This window comes from Cydia pomonella, chromosome 14 (genome assembly GCF_033807575.1).
Source record: "Cydia pomonella isolate Wapato2018A chromosome 14, ilCydPomo1, whole genome shotgun sequence".
NCBI classification, from domain to species: Eukaryota; Metazoa; Arthropoda; class Insecta; order Lepidoptera; family Tortricidae; genus Cydia; species Cydia pomonella.
In genome coordinates, this window is record NC_084716.1 from 14217399 (window position 1) to 14243747 (window position 26349).

At 38.9% G+C, this 26349-nt stretch overlaps 1 protein-coding gene across 1 annotated transcript in view; it reads right to left on the reverse strand.

The window, feature by feature from the left end:
* Nucleotides 1-26349, reverse strand: part of LOC133525017 (myotubularin-related protein 13) — a 90132-nt gene that overhangs the window by 56547 nt on the left and 7236 nt on the right. The window contains exons 2-3 of the mRNA XM_061861207.1: nt 16590-16675; nt 15297-15452 (exon numbers count right to left, since the gene is read on the reverse strand). Coding sequence (XP_061717191.1) covers nt 15297-15452; nt 16590-16675 — 242 coding nt within the window. The remainder of the gene's footprint in view (nt 1-15296; nt 15453-16589; nt 16676-26349) is intronic.

Consider the following 26349-nt stretch of genomic DNA (forward strand, 5'->3'; position numbering starts at 1 on the left):
AAAGATACCCGCAATTTGCGAACTTCGGTGTTCGCGGTAGGCCCTCTGACCATAGGTGGTACTTACGACTTCAAGTCGTAATGTTAAATTGGACTACGATTTAATTGGACGATGCAAAAAATGTACTCCTAACGTTATAGCATACCGCTTCAATGATTTGTGGTTACTTACATTTATTTTGTAATTAATGTAATGTTTGCAATCGAAATGGCGTTTGTCTTTAGTCTTTAATTGTTTACATAGTGAGGTAATGGTAAACAAATCCACGTGATAGGAATGATAACTCTGATTTTGAATAACCGAGTTAATGTGGATTGATTCACTTTATTAAACTAATCTATAAGAAACTTGAGTAAGATATACATATTTATAATACACATTAACGTAACGCATTTATGGTATTATTTCTTTTGAATTTGTAGGTAATTAGGTAAGTACCTATATCTATAGCAATATTGTATGTCGATACTAAAAGGAAATATAAATTTCGGACTACGTGTTTTTTTGTGATTTGATAGAGCATCTAATTTTCATAATTATGACTCAACATAGCGAGTTTTTATAGTCAAGCCAAGCGTGATAAGACATGAGTACAATATAATTTAGTAAAGTACTTAGAGAAAATGTGGAGTTGGTATTGTCTTTGTTGAAACCTTTGGCCTAAATTCACCAGTTCCAACAATCCTCGTAAATAAAGCACTTCAAAGAGCCCATAAACAATACGTAAATAATTCCATATCGTCCGTCAAAACTCGACGCCAATCCATTTAGATGCGCTCCATAACATATGGTTAAAACATCATCGTTGGCCATATCGAGGGAGAACTTAACAGAAGTCGTATCACGCAGCGTTTTAGTGTAGTAAAATAGACTTAGTGTTTGGGTAATAAGGTGCTTTTTAGGAATAGACGGAAACGTAGTGTATGAGCCTGTTGGAGATACATGATATCTGGAACAATTGGTCTTAGAAGCGAGGCCGTCGAACCTGCTAGTTCGAAGCGATGTTGCTAGTTTTCAAGAGTCTGATATAATAAGTAAATAATGAATATATGTAATTATCAACTTTTACGAGAAGATATAAGAGTATATTGTTAAAAAGAATTTCCTTATTCCTTTTTAGTAGTCCGACCTTTACGATTTTTACGAACCCTAGAAATAAAAAGCTTTGTTCACAGACACTTATTTTGCCTTTACAATGTTTTATGATCCTTTTCTCTTAAATAGGTATATGGCGTGCCCAGCAGACGTTATGAAATGCGCGAAGCGATACAAGCCAGCCCTTAAAAAAAAGATTTAATTATACACGGTGTTTTTTTATTTATTTCGTTAACTTCGGGGTATGGGCAAATTTAAGGAAACTGAATGGCATGATTCATTTTATTTTTTTTCCGTAAAAAGTTATCAATAGCGTTGTTGTAACACGGACATTATATTTAAATCTACCAAAAAAATTAAAACTATGACATATCAATGACATTTTGAATATCGACCGTCCGAGATAGTATCCACTTGCGTTTAGTGGCAAACTCATACTAAACAAGTAAACACTAATCAATATTGTAAACAAGCCCTAAAGCAAGTGTATACGCTTATCCGATAAAAATAAATCATTGATTCTCTCCAAACTGGAGTTAATTAGAATATTGATTTCTTTGGGAAAGTTACTTAAGCTCAGGAATAAGCACCTTTGAAATTAACTTAACTAACGGACTTAAAAACACGGTGTAGATATTGTAGATAGTACAAATGCCTACTTTTTTGCCGGTTTTTTTTTATATTTTATGGTCCTATTTTCTTAAATATATGCCTTGTACGAGAGATAGGAATTAAATGTATCGGAGCGATATAAGCCAGGTTTTTTATTTCAATGGATCATAAGTGGTCAAAAAGATACAATAATTAATTGTTATGAAACTTATGAAGTTATTCTCTTAAATACCTTTATGATATTTTATGAACCGTTTCCCATTAAATAAAGCGTGGAGCGATACAAGCAAGCCTTTTCATTTTATGGATCGTAGGTGTTCAAAAAACGATACAATATGAATGAAACCCACCCACCCTACTTTAAAACTTATTTGGTTGTGTCGAAATTCTTTTGGTTCTCTTATTTCTGACCACTCTTCCGCGCTTGTATCTATGTCTTCTATCAAATAAAAACAAACGAGTGATATCATATGTCTTTCTAGCTGTAGATTAAATTTTACATGAAAAAAAATAAAATAAAAAATTCATCTCATACAAAAAACTCCACTCCGTCACAATTTTTGGCGACAAAAAACAAGACAAAGAAAATATTTTTGACCCGATTTTTAATTGAAATACATACCTGTCTTTCTGTAAATCATAGACTGATAATTACTAAACATATTCGTATACAATACGGCTTTAAATCATAAGTGTAGCTATCGAATTATCTATAATACGAGCAATCTGCATACTAAATAGGTATTTAAAATGTATATATCCTATAACCTTGTAATTTGATTGATTGAGAAAGTGTAATCCGGATCGATAAGACTGCAACGGATCGATAACTCGCCAATCTGAATAGAAATTATTATCTCTTCTTTATGTGATTTTTATATTTTTATGAGTTCCATGAACTTTTCTGTAGCACAAAATGTTTGGCTCTAACCCAAGGAAATGCAGACTAGTTCTAGATCTAGAACAAGCCATTGTATTAATGTAGGCCTCGTTATTAATGAAATACGAAGAAAGTTTACTTTATGGAAAAAGTATTTTGGCAGTTTCACTACACAAATCCAAACTTATACAGTACAGTACAGTTTTACAATATACGCGTGTTTCAACTGCCTAATTTCTTGAGTCACATCACTAACTCTTTCAAGTACTTCTACATTTTGATGATTGGGTAAAATACCCAATGATTAGCCCTTTAAAGTACAGTACCACTGCTGCCCTCTTGGTTACAGTTTTGTTTACCCCATTTCCAGTTGTTTAGATACATGTCCCTGACACATCTTTTGACAAATTAGTTTCAACTTTCAACGTTGCGAACTCGTGCAACACTGCAACAGCACGTTTTACTCTCGCTTTACATTGTGGTGTTCTGGTAAATCGTTTAGTCGCGCTGTTTGACAACATCCGGTGACGTCTTTCCCCGTTCAGTCTTTAGAATCACGCTCGTTTTGCATGGTCAGTGGCAATTTTGCACACTTTTTATAAAACGGGGGCGTATCTACAAATACGAGTACTTTAGATGTCAGATATTATCAAATCATTTAGTCATCATCAACGGTCTAAATTTGTGCAACACTGAAACAGCATGTTTTTGTTCTCGCTTTACACCTTACATTGTAGTGTTCTGGTAAATCGTTTAATCGCGCTGTTTGAAAACATCCGGTGACGTCTGGCACGTAAGACAGCCCATTCAGTCTTTAGAGTCACGCTCGTTTTACATGGTCAGTGGCAATTTTGCACCCTTTTTATAAAACGGAGGTGTATCTACAAATACTTTTCTGTGGCCCTAGTGAAAAAGGGTAACAAGTCTCTGGCAGTTTAGGTGTATAAGGGCATAAGTGTTACGTGGAACTTACACCCCTTTACACCTGCGCTGCCAGAGACTTGTACCCTTTTTCACTAGGGCCACAGTTTTGATGTCAGACATTATTGAATCATTTAGTTATCATCAACGGTCTAAATTTGTGCAACACTGAAACAGCATGTATGTTTTTCTTCTCGCTTTACACTTTACATTGTAGTGTTCTGGTAAATCGTTCCGTCGCCCTGTTTGACAACATCCGGTGACGTCTGGCACGTAGGACAGCCCGTTCACTCTTTACAATCACGCACGTTTTGCATGGTTATTGGCAATTTTGAACACTTTTTATAAAACGGAGGCGTACCTACAAATAGTCTTGATGTATAATATGTATTAAACAAACACTATCCAATCATTAGTTATCATCAACGGTCTAAATTTGTGCAACACTGAAACAGCGTATTTTTATTCTCGCTTTACGTTGTGGTGTTCTGGTAAGTCGTTTAGTCGCGCTGTTTGACAACATCCGGACGCGTCTGGTGCGTAAGACAGCCCGTTCAGTCTTAAGAGTTAAGAATAAAACACGTTTTGCATGGACAGGCTTGTGTTTAAAAATGGATGTACAGAATAAGTAATAGACGGAGGTTCTTCATATGTTGGTCTCGGGTCCGTTGCGTTGACTGCTTTAAATATTATCCAACAGAAGGAAATGACACTCATTACCATAAGCGAGGTTGGTGAGTGTTAGATAATATCTATTGGAACGTAATAAATCAATTTCCATTGGTTCATTAGGTTCTATGTTTTGCCATTTTCTCCTAGTTTCGGTTTTCAAGCTTTAGTATCATTTTATGTTGTGCGCTACATTCAGCATAACACCGCAATAAACACTGTCTATCATCGTACTTAAATGTTTCGTTTTACAATTTGGCTTAGTATAGAATTTACACGAAACAGCGTTTTCACCTAACGCGCATAGGCTGCGCTTAGAGTTAAGTCACAGCAGTTCGCTAGTGGGTTTATCGGCGCGTGGACTCCGCAGGCGACAGGAAATGCATAAATACGTTTAGGGTGGCTTCAATAATAGCAAACATAACATAAACTGCAATTTTGTATAAAAACACGCCAATATATCAAGTCTCGTTAATTTTCTAGTGCACGCCGCTCCGGTTTGTGAGCGAGTATCGTGCTCATAAATCCTAAGTCCCAGCCCAGTCATAAATCCTCCTAAGTCCAGTAAACTTAGAACTATAATGGAATAAAAGAAGGTTTCAAATAAAAAACTGCAAAAATGACTCTGGGACTTAGGAGGAAAGATGTCCCACTCAGACACCGAAGCGGATTGCGGATTCGCATCTAATGTGGAGACCGCATTATCAGCGCGTGGATGGCGCCGGCGGCAGGAAATTACCGCGGAGATTTGTATAAATCTAGCGAGCGTCTGGAAGACTTCACTAATAATAAATACGAAGCACGAAGAGGAAGAAGAAGCCCGAAGGCACGAAGGTAGAGTCGGACCAAGCTAATGTCTGGTGTGACTCTGCCGTCTTGGTCTGAATTTGAGTATACGTGAAATAAACAGGGTTTAGCGGTGCGATTCTGTGGTTCATCATCACCATAAAATAACGCATAAAAGCCGGGGCGCGTCTAACTGCAAATAATAATAAGCCTTTTAGCTTTCCTCTGTATTCACGACGTTTTGTATTGTTTTGTGAACTCGACCATAGTATAATTTGATCCCTCAATTGTTGACTAAAAGAAATAAAATGTAAAACACTACGCTACAGAAAACGAGTTAGTTATTTATACGTGCCCTATCATCATATTACGCTTTACATTATATAGTTGTAACATATTTGATTCGGGAAATACTTTGCATCATAAAAAATATGATTTACAATTTTTTAAAGTGCGTTTTAACCTATGTTTGTGATTTTTTTCTTACGAGCGAAACTCAAGACATCAGGATTCTAATCGATGAAGTCGTTAGAGAAAATCCTGAATATTGCTTATAAAAATTTTGCCAACTGTATAATTGATTTAAAAAGCGATACGATTTTACAAAAACTCTGCTCTCTGGACCTACGGCATCTTGAGCGTTAGTAACGTTAAGCATCTTTCTACCTAACAGATTTTTAGAAAATACGTAGACTATAGTAGGCGTTTGGATGTAATATAGTCATTTATCGGATACAATTCTTACGTAAATACTTTGTAAGTAGTATAACTTTACCTATATTGCCCTTTTACGGTGTATTCCCATCTGTGCCCGCCCCACATGACCATTGCCATTCAAGAGGCGGGCACAGATGGGAATGATTTGTATGTAGCGCCTATTCCCATCTGTGCCCGGCAGGGACAGATGGGAATACACCCCTTTTACTTGTTTGTTTTGTTTTGGATAATAACATGCCAAATTCTAATCAATCAATTCTAATCATTCGAAAAACCCTGATTATCTCACGTCACATCGCAATCGCAATTACTTGTCTCAATCAAGTCTATGACTAATTGTGACGTTTTCAATGAAAAGGTACCACATTGTAGGTTGTCAATAAGGTTCATTTCATATTTAAGATTGATGTAATAGCGCCTTATGGACAACCGACCATAAGTGCCCTTTTTGTAAAAAATGGCACACAATTCAAACGCGCTAATTTTAATTTGTTACAGTTATCACCCGCGTCACGCGCGTCTCATGAATGCTCTATAACTTTCTACCTGCTTTCGACATGTGCCTACTTTTTGGACGTGCCTCGGAGAATTCGCTCCGCTTTTGAACTAATCAATATCTATTCTGAATATGGCGATTTGAGCAGCGTTTTGCTCACATTTCACTGTTAAGTACTTATAATGCTAAATTTTCATTTATAATCAAATAAATACTTCTTTATTTCGGACAAACAAAGTACCTATCCATAGAGTACGAAGTACGAGCATTAGTAATACAAGCAAAAGTGTAATAAATTATAATATAGGTTCCAAGTAAATCGCAAAAGCGTCCATGTCCATGAACCCGGTAGTATATAGAAGTATAGTATATGAACGAAAAAAAAAAATATGTCACCAAAAACTTGGCAGTTTGTTTTTGTCTACATATGCGAACTGCTCTTCGCATATTCTGAAATTCCTGAATATAATTTGATATCTACCACTACGTAATATTTCAATAAATAAAAAAGAACGGAGAAAACACCCCTAACTAAATCCTTGAAGTGGAAGACTTAATGGACTGAAAGATGTTTTATAAAAAAACGGCCAAGTGCGAGTCGGACTCGCACAGGAAGGGTTCCGTACCATTATCTATAAAAACGGCCACCCATCCAAGTACTGACCCCGCCCGACGTTGCTTAACTTCGGTGATTGGATGAGAACCTCGAGATCGGAAAGACATATTTATCTTATAGCGGCAACAGAAATACATAATCTGTAGAAATTTCAACTGGCTAACTATCACAGTTCATGAGATACTGCCTGGTGACAGACGGTCGGACGGACGGACGGACGGACAGCGGAGTCTCAGTAATAGGGTCCCGTTTGACCCTTTGGGTACGGAACCCTAAAAAGTGATAGTCACTCTTATTTGATACTGGGCGCCCATACGATGCATCCGAAAACTAAGTTGATTAATACGAGTATTAACTACTTACCTGCTTATATTGGGGTAAATCACAATCGCCTTATATTTAGCTATGCGGAATCACCCTCTGACATATCTTTGAAGGGCGTTCTACTGTAACTAACAAGGTTTACCTATAAGATAGCTATACGATCACTATAAGATAAGATATACGTATCTAAGTATCTGTCTATCTCACTACGACCAAGCCCACGTTCGATCTGACAAGGTTATTTGATAGACTAAATAGAGTAGGTAGATAAATAGACTATCACGTCCCAACCGAAGCACTAGCAATTACGATTTCTAGGCCTAAGAAAATATACTACTTCTAAAGTTAGAATATGTTTAAGCATATAAATACGACTTATTCGAACTTGCTTTTATTTCTAAAGTTTAGAACTTTAGATTCCTTTTTAAAACTAAGCAACATTTCTATCTAAACTACGACTATAGTAAAAAAACATACATGGTCGCGCAATGCTTTGTGCTTAAGTTGCAACTTTATACTTTGAATTGATTGTTGAATGAAATTTAATGCCCTTACATGTTTTACAATAGGCACTAGTTGTAGCCAATACAAACAATTATTTTAGATTCTCGGTATTGCTCACCAGTGCGGTGATTTACCATAATTTAATTTAATTTTGGACTTTAAAAAAGGAAACGTTTTATATTCGGAAAAGATCTGGTAATCGGTCTTAAATAGCTAAACACACAACACAACTAGAGCTAGGATCCAAAAAATCAATCTGAGATTATAACACAAACTTGAATCCTGTATCTGGCGATTATATTGTTTATACTCGGTTGGCCGATTTAACTCAGAGAGTATAAAGTGTAAGTGCACGGCGCACTCACGCTTCGTTTGTCTTTCCCCTTTTGAGTCACAATTAAAAACAAACTTGGTCTTTTGTGTCTCAATTATTTTCTGTTAAGACATGTGGGCAAAGCATAACCAGAAGTGAGTCATATGGAACATGGACCGGAGCGTATCTCCTGTTCGTTCACAAAGGGTGACGTCAGAGCTGTGACGTCATTTGTTCTCGTCATATCAAAGGTCAGTGTTGGTTTTTAATGTTTAGCAATGTGATAAAAACATGTGAAAAAGGGAACAACAGATTTAATTTCATTTTTATACATTTTTTATCAGTCAGCAATTGAAGTTTATTATGCAGTGTTCGTGATACTCGCATGCATTTTCTTACAAATTATAATGCCTAGCTCGGCCCGACTTTATTAAGTTAAAAGTTACAATTTTACAAACCTAATTCGTCATTATTTTGAAAGAACTCTTCTTAAACTCTTTCTAAAGAACTCTGACTTGATAAATTAAATTAAAAATTGGGATCAGGTGGGGTGTCGAATAATCGAGCTGTAACTACGTACTTCTCACCAGTTGTCATACTTTTCTGAATGAATATTAAATTTGGAATTGTTAAATACGAGGCGCTTCTAATATTTAAGCGTCTATATCAAAGCCACCTGTTTCTACTGTATTGCAGTGATTATAAATGTCACTTACATCGCAAAGAACTTTCAAACAGGTTTTAACATTAACAAACGGCTACTGTTTAATTCATGCTGTTTACGATTGTTTTTATAAGCGTTTTAGTGACGTGACGACCTGAGTTGTTTATTAAGTTAATTATGTGTTAATGTTATGAACAAAATCAAATACGAGGAACATATAAATTTAAACATCATGCTCGTTCTGGTAATTTAAATAAATGTAAATGAAAGAAAACATTTGTCGCGCTAATAGGAAAACAAAGGTATTTCCATGCACTGCAAAGTGATATAATGTTCAATATTGCACTAATGTAAATAATTTGGTCAAGTACAAGTTGAAATTTTGCGCTTTCAGCACGGGACCCTAAAATTAGCTTCAATATTGTCAAAACTATAAGAACTTTGTTACGAAGAACGCTCCGATGTGAAATAATCCTTACATGCAAACCAAAATTATTAGCTGCAGAACCGGAAAAACTACATACAAACTTGAATGACAAATTGACAAGGTAGTACATTTTGCCTGAAAACATATTCGAAACGACTCTCCTTCTCCTTACTTATTAGATAATAAGGAAACCAAGTGTTCGCCAGAGAGTCATAAATCTATTCCCCCGCCTAAATCAATCAAGATGCAGGCTCTAATGATGGGGATCTCTTATTCAATAGTGTCGATAAATAATGTATTGTAGGGTGGGTTTTGGCACTCGGATCTTGCAGATGATACAATTTGATTACGCCTAGTAATCCTAATAATAAAAAGTTCATTATGAATGCAAACAAAATTGGATTAAGATCAGCCATACTCAACCTTATTTTTGCCAAAACGACGGTTTTGTCCCGAGCGATAAGTTTGCTTTAAGGTGACGTCTGGATGGCATAAGGTAATGCATCGATACCAGGATCACCTGGCGGGTCACCTATAATAGCCCGGCGGGCCGCAGGTTGAGTATTGCCGGTTTAGATCAAGAAATTTTATTTTAAAAATTATAATTAATGATGTAACAATTCTCGTAAATGCTCGCCGTAATCTAGGTAAACAGACGAATGAATTAATTTAGTACCTATGTTACTAAAATGATGTTGTTTGTAGTGGCAATTTTTCTCACGCAAGGAAAACCTCGTTAGTGTGCCTATATATTACGATATAAAACCAAAAACAAATCACAGCTGTGTTACGTTTGAGCGTCTTTTCTAAATTTCTACAGACTCGCACTCGGTTTAATTAGAAATCTAGTGTTACAAAAAGCTGCACATAAATCCGTGAAAAAATCACGTTTGACACTTGACAGTCTAGTGACTGTATATATATGCATGGTCTAGTGAACAGCTAGACGGGTGTTGCTATTGGTCGTACTTAGGTATATCTATGCAGACCACAGGGAATGCGAGTGTGATGTGCGTGTACGTGCTAAGGGTGCCATTTGGTGATGTACGATTGGCGGGTTAGTATTTTTAAGTCCCTAAGGGACAAGGAAATCAAAAAGGATTTTTTTAAATGATAACAGATTTTGGTTTAAAAAAGCGTTTGTGAAATTCTCCGGAAAGGTGCAAATCTAAAACAGATGTCCAAGTTTCGACTCGAAACTTCTAACCCTCTTATTCTTAAGGCTTAGCAACCTCTTAAAAACCACTATAAAATTTTATCTCTTTTTAATAAACGGAAAAGTCAAAACGACGGATAGGGACAAAAGATTATCAACGGTTTGTTAGATTTGACACACATTTATGAATAACGCCATATATCGCTTCTGCTCCCGCATCAACTACCTCGTCCGCTAGTCTTGTGTACTTAGTCAGCCCACTTTAACTTATCCGTCACGTCGCCAGTGAGCGCACATTCCATTTTTACAAGGCGTACTGAAATCGCGCCCGCTACCGCTTTCGCTTACTTTGTGTCCTCAGTCCGCCCAGTTCAAATTACCGGTCACGTCGCCTGCGAGCGCACATAATGCGGCCGACGGCGATGCCCTTTTTTACGCTGAGCGGAAGGCGATAATCAAATCTAACAGGTGCAGGGTGCATTCGGAACTACAGGACTGTGACGTAGTCTAGCTATTAAAGAAGTCAATGGTAACTTTGATTGCGAGTTTCCTTGGGGAATTAAAAGTACATTATACGAACAATAGCGACACAGAACATTGTATTGTAGCATTGGTAGGTAAAGCTTTTCGGTTTTGGGTACATCCATAATATAGGGCTCGTCCTGTATTGGAGATGACCCAATCTAATATAATATCTAATATAACCTGGTATGGTACGGATACAGACCACTTGCCTGAGATGAACGAATGACCTAAGGCATGCTAAGATTGTTAAGTACGTAGTTAAGAGACGACTGTACCTACTGTACAGTACAGTTGAGGACTTAGGGACTACTTTAAACCATTAGGACACAACAGTATATCCTAGCTTTGCACCCTAGTAGTCTTAGCATGCCTTAGGTCATCCGTTCATCTCAGACCACTTGGTCTCTATCTATACGATGTAAATGGTATAAGTGTAATGGTATGTATACGTGGTTTCAATTTTATATATTGGACATGCCCACTTTAAATATAAGAGCGGAAATTATAACAATAATTACTAAAAACGTAGATGAAAACAGGGGCACTATAACGTAGGGGGGTAAAATTATACGGTTGGCTGGCCACCCCACCGCGGATTGCGGCTTGATCATTATCTAACGTCTTATAGTCAACAGCACTTGTTATTCTATTTTTTGCTGTTTTACATTTTTAATATCCTAAACAAAACGCCAAAAAGGAATAAATTTTGTCTTGGCTTGGAAATGTGAAATATACACACATACAGTAATTGATTGTTTATTTCCTACTTAGCAAACCTTTTCTTTCATTTCTATTACGATATTTTATCTCTTCGCTGTCACTCGTACCATATCGTAAATCAAGTTCACGAAAAAGTCATGCAGAACCCCACAAGATAAGAGATTCCGTGACTCTGAATCATGAATTAGGATTCCTGATCGGGCCGAGGGGAAAATGTTTACGACCCCTGCAATCAGAATATAAGACATAAGGGCGTAAGTCGTTAAAAAATATCATAAAAGATACTTCCTTTTTTTAAGGGGTGTAGTGTATTTCAGTGCATGTATTTTAGATATACGGCGAGATTATACAAAAAATAGATTTTAATTCATTTGGAATTGTTGGCGATCACTGGAGAGATATGGTTCAGTCGGAGTCGTTTAACTTTTTTGCATATTCGTTCAAGTTTAATATTAATAAGTTATTAATATTAATAACATAATTTCACTTGGATATAGGTTTTATCTTTTATCACATTATTACATACGTAGAGATAAAATTAAAATTGTATGCCGATGATGTAATTCAAGGAAACTAGTACTCGTAAACTAACACATAATTGTGCACTTTGCGTTTTGTTAACGCTTTAAAATAAACCGCATTTAGTGCGGCTCTTTTATAGCCGCAACGCCCTCAACTATGGTAAGCCTAAAAGCTATATTCATGCCAACTTTCGTACCTTCCATACCTCCATACTAATTCGAGCTAAGGACCCGCACTAATTGGCTTACTTCGAAAGCGGGATATAAAACCGGAAGCACTACACACTTTTGCAACATTTACGCTAGTACAAGGCTAACCAAGGCTTACTGTTGCTTCAGTAGAAGTTTAGTATACATTTGCCAGTGTCAAAATTACCCCGCTTTCAAAGTTAGCTCAATGCACCTTACGGAGAAAATAAGAAATAGAAAACCGCTACTTAGGCTAAACCATAACGCTTTTATAGTTTATAGAAACTTCAATAATCGCCTATAAAACTTTATTACTTAAATCACTCGCAAATCAAAACCGGCCGTTCCATGAACCGCATGACATGGCCAACCGTTTAAATGTGTGGTCAGATGTGTCCGAGACACGTATTCGAAAATACATATCTTCCGTATTGATCATGAAACTAACTGTACAGTCATCTGCAATATGAAAAGCTCAAAATATCTGACACGACTAATTGTGCAATATATTTACACCTTTTTGAGACTTGGACGACATGAATAAAAGTCGTTATGACATGCGACCATTTTAAGAAGGTAACAATTAGACATGTAGGCATTTGGGGCCAAGTTTTTTTGATACATAGGACATAATAAAGATAATGGCATTATGATATTTTGGTGCAATGAAACCAAAGCAAGATATGTTAGTTTTGCTATCACTTATATTTTTCAACTATCTTATCTCAGAAATGATTACATAAATCAAAGTTAATACACAACGTAACGTTGACCAGTATATCAGTGTATTGTGGAAGTGTCCTTGAGGACAAGTCCTTATCGAGTTTATCAACGGAAGCGACCGCGTAGGCGGCACAATGTTAGTCGGTCAGTCATTGTGTAGGGCTAGGTTATTGTCTAGACTTAGCGTACACCCAGCTAAACTTATATAAATCAAAGTAATACGCAATGTAACGACACAGTATATCACAGTATTGTAGAACCGTCCTTAAGGACAAATCCTTATGGACGGAAAAGCGACTGGTTAGGAGGCACAATGTTAGTCGGTCAGCCATTGTGGAGGGCTAGGTTATTGTCTAGACTTAGCGTACACCAAGCTAAAGTTATATAAATCAAAGTAATACGTAATGTAACGACACAGTATATCGGTATCGTAGAACCGTCCGTAAAGACAAATCCTTATGGACGGAAAAGCGACTGGTTAGGAGGCATAATGTTACTCGAACAGTCATTGTGTAGGTGTAGGTACCCCAAGCTTAGGTGGTCTGACGATACCATAACGATTTACAAATGCCAGAAAATGAACCAAGACATGTAAAAGAAAAGAGATAAAATATACTCCTCATTTTATATTTTTGCACAAACGGCATAACATTAATTAAGGAAGCGCAACTATAAGATGAACCGCTGAAAGTTGAGGAAGTTAAACGAAATGCAATAGTGTATAATTTTTATAAAGCATCAAGTGCTTGAGTTATCGTAGCCATGACGGCATATTCTAATAAGAAAACTATGTGAATATTTATCACTTCCTCTAGTGAAATCTTAAAGTACGATCGGAAATAATAATATTATCTGATCGAAATAAAAGTTAAAACTGCCGAAGGAAGAGCGAAGACTAAACATTCTTCAAGACCCGACAAAGACATTCCTCCACAAATCATTGCTATGTTCTCATTTCCTTTGTGAGCTAAAGACCTAAAGGGCTGCGTTACAGTTCGCATAATATAACTTGACACTCAAACGGCTTTTGGAGTGTTAGTGAAACGCTTGAAGGCTTATTGTTGCATTTAATACCTAACTACAGATCAGCTACACTGAAAAAAATTGGATCTATCGAGCACACATAAAAGTGATTTTCATTAAGATTAACTGCTTTATACAACAATTGTTTGAAAAACAGTAAATACAAAACAGTAACGTTAACTGTTTTGACATTTCTAAGTATTGAAAAAACGATAAAAATAAACGAACAGTTACTACATTTTAGCCACTCAAAACATTAAAATTTACTGTCTTTTCGGAACAGTAAAATGTACTGTTTTGCCTGATAGGCTCATATGAAACTGTTTAAAATTATGAACTATTAATGGAATTTCAATTGTTTTAAATGTTGTTTTTTTCTCAGTGTATCTCAGGCATCTCAGCCTAACTCACAAATTTGTAATACTCTAGATTCAGAGAGTACTTATAGTTTTAATATACAAATTCCTAGCCTGTGTTAAGTTTATTGGATCGGGAGCTTGCTCGGCTTTATAACGAGTTTGCTACCAAATATTCCGCGCTAGCTCCATTGTGAGGCACATTATTGCATACTTCAGGGTTAATTATGTTCATAAACTGTTCTCCGTAAACTTGAGGAATTCAACGTTAAAGTTAAAAACGCAAGTAAACCCACTTATAATTCGTGTAAGACAAGGTCTCAATCCCCAGATATCGATCGATTAAAAATAAGACAAGATAGAATACTACTTGACCGTTTTCATTTTAATAAGCCCTGCCATCTACAAAGCCATCATCTTGAGATCTTAAAGCTGAAGATCATAAAATCGTCCTCTCTGTTTTCGGGGACCAATAAATTTAATAACACGCAGAAGGCATGATCCACGTTGCACTTGAAAATCCTTTGATGATAAAATTAATATTTGGATTCGATCTCAGCCTTAACAGATCATCGCGTTACTCTGACCCTTAGGAATTTTTGACATTTTATGATCCAGCCCAAAAAAAAACCGAAATTTCGTAATCTGTCTCTCTATCACTCTTGCAAATTCGACCGATAGAGTCGTAAAGAGGCAAATACACAAACTAACGAAGGAAATGTACTCAGAGCATCTCATATAAAATACGTACAGTTCGCGGACGCTTCGACAAAGCGACGAGGGTATATGCTGCGAATGAATCGAACTCTCCCACGATTCCTAACGACATACACACTCGTCGAGAGACGCCGAGACAGGCCGAGAACGGGAGTATATATATATATATATTAAAAAATATATATATATATATATATATATATATATACATGACTGCTCGCTTCTCGTCTCGGTCTAACCCATTCGTCTCGCCCTTAAACCGAGACTCGGCGAGAGGCTCTCGACGAGTATTATGTACAGCCGGCATGATGCGCGGTATTTGTTGAAATTTGTATCTTTTACCTCGTCTGCAGGCTTGGTTGGCGTGATGGCGACGGTCTCGTTGAAGCAGAGGCACGCGCAGTAGTGCCGGTTCGCGTCCACATCCGTCAGCACCGACACGTAGAAGCGCGGCTCCGACCGCTCCGTCGACAACGCCCATCCTTGTGGCTGGCAGAACTGAGAGGAAACTTTATGTAGTTTTTCGTGTTTCAACCGTCGGCAGTACCCAGATAGATCAGGATAACCATGTATAGAATAGCAAAATACTATTACACTATATCAAAGCAATCTACTCGTTTCTTGTTCGAAGTCTTGCATTTCGTCAGTGATAGGTATTCCAATCTATTAATAAAGCATTACATGAAATTATGTGTCCCATGCAAGCGATTGAACTTTATATAAATAAAAATAAAATATAAAATAAAATCATTTTTGCAGACAACATTGATACTATATACATATAACATTTATAAAAAGAATTAAAATAAAAACGAAAATTAAAATGGACTTAAAAACTAGACATTACAATTTACATGATTAAGCATTTCATTGATTAAATTAAAATAAAAAATGGATGGAAAGAAAGAAAAAAAATATATATTTATAGACAAGTTTATGCGCAGTCAAAAATAAATTAAAATGTCAAGCTTAAATAAATGCAATTAAAATTAAAATTTTAAATGTAGGAATATGGAGACTGTGCCAGTATCTAGCAATCGGGCAATCTAGGCTGATTGCCACCAGACTCAGGATGCTGTTGGGGCTCTCACGTACACGGCGCATAATGGAAGCTGTCCGTTTCCGCAATATGGTCTGGAAACTATCTATATGTGAGTCCGCAAACATACCAGAAGCGCTGCAGTACCTAGGAAGACCCAACAGCATCCTTAGTATGTTATTATACTGAACGCGCAAGGCGTTTATTGCCCTCTGAGTATAGTTAACCCACAGGCTGCACGTGTACAAGGACTGGCAATATATTTATATTTTGAAGTTAAATTTTCCATGGAAAAGGGTCTCAAAAAGGCTTAGAAAATGCATCATCGATTCACAATGTAGAAAGAACGCCAATAGAAGAACAAAGATTATCTTAATATTTTGTAATATATTAGACAATCGTGAGTTATAATATAATCAAATTAATATAATCTAGCTTAGATAGAAAGTTCAAGTCAGGTAACGTAATGTAATGTGCACATCATGACACAATCTATTGGAACACATTTATTCAGCACTTCAAGGTTAACAAGGCAAGCTATACCACTAACCAGTTAGCTACTTTCTACAAAGCAGAAAAATCACATGATAACTCACCCATTCTATACCTTCGTGGAAAGGAGTGTCGTCCCAGTTGATCTCTGGAAAGCGTTGTAGGATGACGCCACTGCTCAGCCCGCCTCCTGCGACAAACATATAACCAATCAGTATCGTTATAAATTGTTGCAATAGTAATTCTATACTAACCTAACGAACTGTAGAAATGTGACTCATGTTATGTGATACCCTGATATCGTTTCGCGATGAACCTAACTCACAGTTAGTGTCAATCGTCTTACATATAACTCTATTAGGTCTCAACAACGCTCGTAGCTATTCGCATGAAGGACTTGCGCTTACTTATACATTTACAGGATTTGCCACAGATCTACAGGAAAACACTACTAACATGAAGGAGGAAGGGGAACATTATTTTTTTCTTATGACTTATCATCGTTAAGAGCGGACAGTTAGCTATAATTTGTTGTTTTAACTATAAAGTTCTACCCCATATATTTTTTATGTAAGAAACAAATGAAATGAACGTTCCATACTACTTTCTATATATTTCTATTGGCTATTAGTCGAAGTTTACTTCGACTATAATAATGATAATAAGTGATTCCTATTATTCCTAATAATCATATCCCTGATAGTCTGAATCTGATTACTTCCCGCATCCTCGGATTAGAAATTAGGTAAGTAAGTACTTGAAATTAGTAGGAATAAAATGCATGAAAACCGCCATCACAGCCTACGAGAAAACCCGTCAACGGTCGGAAATGTATGCAAATACTCTATTTATTAATTCACAGCGCGGCGTCACCGAGGACGCGATTCTGTACCCTGGTCACGTACTACAACGGACACTTTGTTATTTAACCATATTACGCGCTTTAGACTTTTACTTACCGAATACAAAAGGCTTTTTTTTTAACTATGAGAATCAGATAGAGTTACTACTATTTGGATTTAGGTATTAGCTTATTGAACTGAGTAAAGAAAAGGCGTAATCACTCGCATTACTTACTAGTTTCATAAGGTTATATTGGTTTTTATATATAGGCTTTGTGGTAAATATTCGTGGTAAGTAGTGCTTATGTGGTATTTTAAGACTTGAATTGTTTAGCGATTTTGGTTGCCGGTTAATGGACCCGATTCATTCTTGATTCCATCATATATAGTGAAGTTGTACTCCATTTTCATAGCATTGAACGTATTTTTCGGTAGCTTCCAATTCGCGTTTACATTATGCGTGAAATTCTGGCAAGCCGCAAACCACAGACTAAGGTAGAAGTAATAGATACGAAAATGAAGACGTACATAATATTGTTTTTTGTTACTTGTAAATATAAGTATGTGAAAAGTCCTATTTTTCGTAATTTAAAAGTTAGAATATATATATGCCATGATTTTGGCACAGAGCCGTATTTATAAATGAACGTTCCTTACAGTCCGTAGCAACATCCTGCTGGGGCATTGGTAATGCGTCTACACTAAAAAGGGCATCATAATAATATTGTGTGTAATGAAGTTGGCAATACGACGTAACGTGAGTCAATAACCTCGCCATTTTCAATATGTAATACTTACTCTCTAAGACCGCTTTTCCTATCCAATCCTACACTTGGATTTCTATGCAACTTGACACATGTATGCAAACTCAAGTTACTCCAGCATCCTTGAGAGTACGCTAGGCTAAGTATAGCTTTACAGTTCCGTGTTAAAACGGCTTATATGCCATGTAGGTTACAATGCGCATACGTCGGTTTGGGCATGCGTACGCGGCGGTCTGGTTTCGTTGCATAACTGGAAGGTGAACTGGTGGTATCAGGTTTGGAGGCCGCACGGCCAGTTCTATGCATCTCGCGGTTCTTCGAAATGCCGTTTCTCTATCTTGTTCGCAAAAGAAGTGCAAAAATACGTGCCTTGAATTCGCCTTTAGTACATAAGTTCACCTTAACTAGCATTAAAATCATAATTCCGCAAGAACTTGTATCATGGGATTCATGGGAGTTTATCAAACATTTAGGATTTGGAATAAGTTTTAGTATCTCTAATTTTCATAATAACAAAATGATTTGGCGAGACGGGTGACAAAATTGGGGTATTTTTTCTTTAGATCTATTTTTATGCCGCTCTATACAATATTTTTATTGTGAATTCAATGGATATTCTATTCACGGTAAAATTATTATTTAAATATTGATCAACACCACGGTGAAATTAGGATCTTTTATGGTTTAGGGTAGATATTTTTGCCAACCCTTAGGTAATTCATTTAAACATTGATAATGGAAGATTTTAATGTTTATTTTTGTTCACGTATCAAAACAAATCAATCAATCGTAACAAATCTTCCTCAAAAAGTGCTTACACTGGTCAGTCAGAAAGTCACTTGCAAAATCTATCCCCTGTTAACAGGTGGTGTATTGGAAAGTTACACGGTAGATATGTTATGTTTTCGGCCAAAAGTTACCTAGATAGAACACGGCACATATAACGACGTTCTGACAAGACAAGACAGTGACGAATGAAGGATGATATATCGTAAGTATAACATAAATCACGCAATCGATAAAAACTCGTCCATGGTATGTAGAGCTAGGGGTATATTTAAGTATTACATTATAAAGCTTCAAAAAAAAAACTAAATAATCGAGCAAGCATAACTCCCAACATTCGCGAGTTGATACCGCGCAAACACAAGTTTTTAACAGCAGCCTCCGAAAATAGGCAATTTAATAAGCTGAGCATATTTGACCTATTTCAGAGACTGGCGCCCCGGCGGGGACGCCCAGGGCAATTGCGGCGATGATTACAGGGCCTGATTTTTTTCACGCGTGCCTAGTTGAGTTGTGATGGTATGATAATGGTTACGCACTTCGTATATTCGGGTACGGAGTTATGATGTGAGGAAGATGAACATACGAAATTTGGTCCCATCTAAAGTATTTTTTTACAGCTTCAGTAATACCTAGGCAGGTATTTTCAAGTGAAGGTGTTCTCTTTAGCTTTTAAGTGTATTTTAATTGTTTAATCAGTGCAGTTTCGCTGTCAACGTAGTTTTTTGTGGTAATTTTATAGCATAAGTATTAAAAAGATACAATGACACGTTTATAAGACAAATCATTACGCATTAGAATTTCTTTACAGACTTGTTTAGTGTCAATTATTGCATTATTTGAATAAGACTACTTTGCAACCTCGTCCATTTCTTCACTTTATGAAATACAACACAACAAAGTAAATATATGTAGGTATTAGAGATGTGCCGACTACGGTTTTGGCCGACTAGCCGACTAGCCGACTAGTCGGCAGTCAGGTGGCCGACTAGTCGGCCGACTAGTCGGCGTAGCCGACTATGGTCTTCGCCTAAGTTCGGGCGTAATCGGGAACGTTCGGGTCGCCTGATTCGCTGCCGCACGTGGTTGCGTTTTCATGTTTTGACTAGTTTTGTTTACCTTTCCGATTCACTTGTTGCTCCGGTGTGTTATTATTAGAAAAACATACAAAACGAATCGTAATTGATGTTTAAAAGTTTAAATAAACAAGTAGTGATCTTTATAAACATTAAGTATGTCTAAAAGAAAATCACGCGTGTGGACATTTTTTGACGATGTTGAAGGTGATTCAAGTAAAGTAATCAATGCCAAGTACTTATTTCGTGAGGTGGACTGGTACCAATCGGCAGACACTTCGAGTGTGGTGGTTTTTTATTTTATTTCCTTATTTTTTTGGAAGATCTAGGCAGCCGACTATTCGGCTCATTTTGCCGACTAGTCGCCGACTAGTCGCCGACTATAAATGTAGCCGGATAGTCGGCTTTCCCGACTAGTCGGCGACTAGTCGGCACATCTCTAGTAGGTATACGCACGACGTCGGCAAGTCACGTCTCGTCTATGATTTATGATAATTTAAAACACCAACAATCAAAATGAGTGCAGTGATAACAGTTTCAATTGAGAGCGTTTAGATTTAACGAATTCACATAATAACTTTGACCGCATTGTTATGGAGTCATTTGCAGCTAACATTGTTACAACTACACTGAGTACTAGTACTCTTACTGACATTGTGACCATCGATGAACTTGTGATGGGGTCACGTTCGCCGGGGCGGGCGTGGCCTCATACAACTCCCTTGTTCCAGACGGGAGCAAGGGTTTCCTAATTAGCTCAGAGGAGAGAGAGGGTGCAGGGTGAGACAAAGAAACCAAAGGTAATACTGTAACACAAATCGGCGGGCTTTTATGCCGGTTTATTATAAAATAAAGGCCTCTTAAATCTAGATGTCCTAGGCTAGGTACGACGCGGGGGATGATTCTAATTTATAGCAACAGGATTACGGGACGGCGCGGACCCTAAGCTACTCGCGAGTTTTGGGATCGGTATCCCCTAAGAGTGGGTGGTTGTGACGGGAGCGAGATAGTATAGGGGTGGATACCCCGGGTGCCCTCACGCGTCTGTAAACACGCCGGCACAACCGGGATAAGGAATCGGGAAGGGGTACGTACTCCAGGTGCCTTAACGCGTCTGTAAACACGCCGGCTCGACTGGGCTACGGGGTCAGGAAGGGTACGTACTCCAGGTGCCTTAACGCGTCTGTAAACACGCCGGCTCAACTGGCCTACGGGAATCAGGAAGGGTAGGGTGGCTAGGGACCGGGAGCCTTAACGCGTCTGAAAACACGCCGGCTCGTACCGGGAGAGCAGCGGTCCTCACAGCAGAAGGCGGTGAGAGCGACTGCCTGCTATCTAGGCGACCGCGCTGGCTTTTATAGTGCGCGGCTCGCGGGGCGCGGGCGGGGGCAGCGACTCTCAGTCGCTCGGCGGCCGGCATGCGGCGCGATGGGTAGCTCGGGACAGATCACGCGGCGGAGGCGTGGTCATGTGATGCGTGGCTGCGCGCGCCATCACAGTCCCGTCACCCGTCTGGAGATTTTTACCTATTGGGAAAAATCACCGAATTAGAACATGATGGTTGAAAGTTGTTATCTCTCCTCGTTCATTGTTGTTTTGTCTTTTTATTGATATTTACTGGATGCTATTCTATTTATCTATTATTTTTGTATTTATCCTAAGTATTCGTATTCCTTTTTTTTCTGTATGTTTATTTAATTTGAGGCATTTTATTTTATGTCGCACCGGTATTTTGTATGCATATGTTTCGTTTATACTTGCTATCTTAATTATGTGTCTATTTATCTTCATTTATTGTTAGCCTATGTTCTCTGTTTTACCCGCGTCGTTTGTTTTTTAAAGTTATTTATTGTAACTATATTGCTTTTACACTATTATACTATTTCCACTATATTGTTGTTCACTTATCGTAATGCTACCAATTCACTTATTTGTTATTTACCTACCCAGTGTATGTATCCTACTTACTATTGTTATGTGCTTCTATGGTTTTATCCATTTACTATCTCACTTATATAAATTTATTTTAAAGGTATTTTGTATTTTATATGATTATTTTGTATTCTTTTGTTTCGTATATTATTTTCACGGTTTATACTTTTTATTGGTTTTGTCTTTTACAGCACTGTATTTTTATTTCACTACACTATGTATATATCATTTTTTTTAATACCTATTCTTCTTTTCCTTCTTGCGGTGGCATTCGTAGGGCGGGTGCGCGTGTTTTTTTTTTTTTTAAATTCTATTCTGCTCTTCTAATGTATGGGTATCCCTTTGTCTGTAACTTACTTGTTTTACTCGGATTTTCTGGTTCAGTCGGATTCGCGCGTGTTTTCCTCCCTATATGTATTTTTCTTACGCCAAATTGACGTTTAAGGATCCCAAGTTCCTTTTCTGAAGGTTGTTGGTACCCTCACTGGGTTTTTTTTTTTTTTTATAGATATATCACTGGTTTTTTTCTTATACAACGTACAGTCCAACGTATTGTGGTGCTAACTTTGCCGCATAGTCGCGCTTTGCTCTGGATAAATTGTGATTTCTTTTCAGGACGAGATTGACTTGCGGGGCCCATTCGCGTTTATTTCCGTCATAATCTCCTTTTTGTATGGCCGACGCTTGTTCTTGCTTACATTTTTCCTCCTTGTGTCGGGATTCCTGGTCAGCTGGTGCCATTTTTCCTTGTACCATTCGTGTTCTCTCGCTGTACTTACTGGATTTCTGGATAGGCCGTCTGCTATCTCGTTTTGAGTTGCGCTCCGACACACGATATAGGCTAACCTGCCTGTGGGGTCCTTTATGCTGTTCAAGCAGTGTATTGCTTGCTGGTCCGTTCCTACGGTGAACTGGTCGCCTTCTAGAAATGCTTTCATTTTCTTTATACTCCCTCGGATTGCTAAGCACCTTTTCTCTTCTGTTGTATAACTTTCTCTGTGGTATTGCGTGCGCATCTTTCTCGGATATCTGGTTAATTTTACGGAAATCTACACAGGGTTGGTACATTTCACTCACGTGTTTATCTATTATTTCTTGCTGCTTCGGATTTCGTGGATAATATCTGTGTTTTACGGGTTCTGTTTGCTTCGGTTTTATCCTATGTTGTACCTGTGTGAGCGGTGTGGTTGGCTGCTGTTGACTGGATTCGGTGGTTGTGCTATTCTGGTTTTGCTGTTGTGGTTCCGGTGTGATCTTGTTTTCTTCTGTGCTTTCTACGGTTTCTTCTCCTTCTCCGGTTTCTTTGTGTTGCCGCTGGCTATTATTATTACCGCGGTCATCTGAGTCTTGGCTTTCTCCTGGCCATTGTATTGACATTCCAAGTCGTTTCAGGATGTCCATTCCTATTATAATGTCCGTGGCTGACGGCAACACTCTCAGCCAGTGTCTGATCGTTACCTCCTTGATTACTATGTCGACCAACAGGTTGTCGTGTGCTTGCGTCCTGGTCCCATTTGCTAGTACTATTTCTCTTGTTTTGACCTTATCCTGGTATGCGCGGTCCTTACATTCATTGTATACCTGTTGATTGATGTACGAGTTGGTGGAGCCTGTGTCTATAACGCCTCGGTATCGTCTTCCCATTATGCGTAAATTCATGTATAGGCGGTTATCGCTCGTCTGTAGACTGTCGGCTGCTCCTACCTTTTCCTGGCCTTTCCAGGTTGCTTCTCTGCAGCATGCTCTGCTCAGTACTCCCAGTTTTCCACACTGACTACAAAATATTTGACGTCTGCCTCGGCAGGCGTCTGCGTTATGTCCCGGTTTCCCACAGGACCAGCAACTGGTCTTGGGGTCGTACCTTGGATGTACTGTTTGGCTCGTACTCTCTCCCTGTTCGGGTTTCGGTTTCAGGTTGTTGTGGCGTCTGTCGTCCCTACCTTGGGTCGCTTGCTCACTGTTTGCTTGCTCGTCGTCACTCGATTTGGCGTCATCGCCGGTGTATCGCCATGCTCCTGATGACGTTGTTGTACCGTCTATGGGTGTCCTTATGTTTTCATACTCGGTTCCCAGTCTTAATAGCTCTGGTAAGGTCTTGTAGTCTTGTCTTTTAATGTATAGCTTGTAGCTTTGTAACATATTCTCGTGGATGCGGTATAACTTTTCTCTCTCATTGAGGTTTCCGTACCTGCGCATTAGTGTCTGTATATCCGTGACGTAATCGGTAAACCTCTCCTGGACTCTTTGCTTTCTGGTGACGATTTTGGCTATGAGATCCTCTTCATAATTAGCAGGAAAGTAGTATAACTTAAATATTTGCAGAAATTGCTCCCAATTGGTCAATGATTCAACGTAATTTCTGTACCAGAGCAGCGCCCTACCTTTTAAGATGCGTGGTAGTGCTGGTAATATATCCTCCTTCTTAATGTTGCTCGCATTGATGAGTTCTTCCAGCCTTTCTATGAACTCGACGGCGTCGTCTGTGGTACTGAATGATAGGTTCCACTCCTTTATGAGTTTTGTTATTACCTTTGCTCTGTTTTCTGCCATTTTTTCGGCTTCTTCTTCCTTCAGGACCTCCACGAAGCTCTTACGTATCTCCTCTAAGGTTAAGTCTTCGGTCGGGATGCCACGTTCTGTGGCTTCTTGTATCAACTCGGGTTTCTTCAGCCGGTATATCCAACTTGTAGGCATCTATAATACCTACCGGTAAGCAGCGGTTGTACGGAGAAGGGTTATTAATGCGAGAGTTGAATTTACCTGGATGGAGCGTCGGGACTCCTGGTGTACCTCTGTGTGGGCTAGATGTGATCTACGGGTGGGCGGGATGCGACAGTCCCCTCAAATCGGTGCGGTGATGCTACGTATAGCGGGTGTACGGTATATATACCCGGTACGGTATATGGCAAATATTTATTTATTTATTTATTTTTATCCCTGTCCTTTCTCTAGCACCGGTTCTTTTCAGGATACTGTCTGGACTCCTACGTGAGTTATTTAGTTGGACGCTAGATGTGATGTACGGATGGGCGGGAAGCGACACTCCCCCCAAATGGATGCGGTAATGCTACGGTGTAGCAGCCCTACGGTATATATATTTATTTATTTATTTATAACTACCCCTGTCCTCTCTCGAGCACCGGTTCCTTCCAGGATACCGTATGGACTCCTACGTGAGTTATTTCGTTGGGCGCCAGATGTGATGGGGTCACGTTCGCCGGGGCGGGCGTGGCCTCATACAACTCCCTTGTTCCAGACGGGAGCAAGGGTTTCCTAATTAGCTCAGAGGAGAGAGAGGGTGCAGGGTGAGACAAAGAAACCAAAGGTAATACTGTAACACAAATCGGCGGGCTTTTATGCCGGTTTATTATAAAATAAAGGCCTCTTAAATCTAGATGTCCTAGGCTAGGTACGACGCGGGGGATGATTCTAATTTATAGCAACAGGATTACGGGACGGCGCGGACCCTAAGCTACTCGCGAGTTTTGGGATCGGTATCCCCTAAGAGTGGGTGGTTGTGACGGGAGCGAGATAGTATAGGGGTGGATACCCCGGGTGCCCTCACGCGTCTGTAAACACGCCGGCACAACCGGGATAAGGAATCGGGAAGGGGTACGTACTCCAGGTGCCTTAACGCGTCTGTAAACACGCCGGCTCGACTGGGCTACGGGGTCAGGAAGGGTACGTACTCCAGGTGCCTTAACGCGTCTGTAAACACGCCGGCTCAACTGGCCTACGGGAATCAGGAAGGGTAGGGTGGCTAGGGACCGGGAGCCTTAACGCGTCTGAAAACACGCCGGCTCGTACCGGGAGAGCAGCGGTCCTCACAGCAGAAGGCGGTGAGAGCGACTGCCTGCTATCTAGGCGACCGCGCTGGCTTTTATAGTGCGCGGCTCGCGGGGCGCGGGCGGGGGCAGCGACTCTCAGTCGCTCGGCGGCCGGCATGCGGCGCGATGGGTAGCTCGGGACAGATCACGCGGCGGAGGCGTGGTCTTGTGATGCGTGGCTGCGCGCGCCATCACAAACTTTATGTCTTTGCAATAAGGTTGGCAGTTAGCAGTGTAGAGTTGTTGACAATCTTATGTTTGTAATGTTTAAATAAACCAGTACCTGGGCGACCGAGCTTAGCTCGGTTATAACTATTTATTGTAATATGGTGGTGTATAGGTGATAATCTTAACTACATTTTTTACTAAATTAAACTTGTCTAGAACAATAAAAATTAAAAAATTATATATAAACTTGAACATATAAAAAAAAAAGTTAGTCACCGGGCGAGATTCGAACCCGTAACACTCGTTTAGCAGTCCGCGTCTTAACCCGCTGGACCAGACGGACAGTGGCCGGCAACACGAAATTAGCGACCATATTCTGCGTCGAAAGAAAAACGCATGAAAACTCGAAAACACGCGTTTTCCCAAACATAAGACTAATCTAGATCAATTGTTTACCCCCAAAAACCCC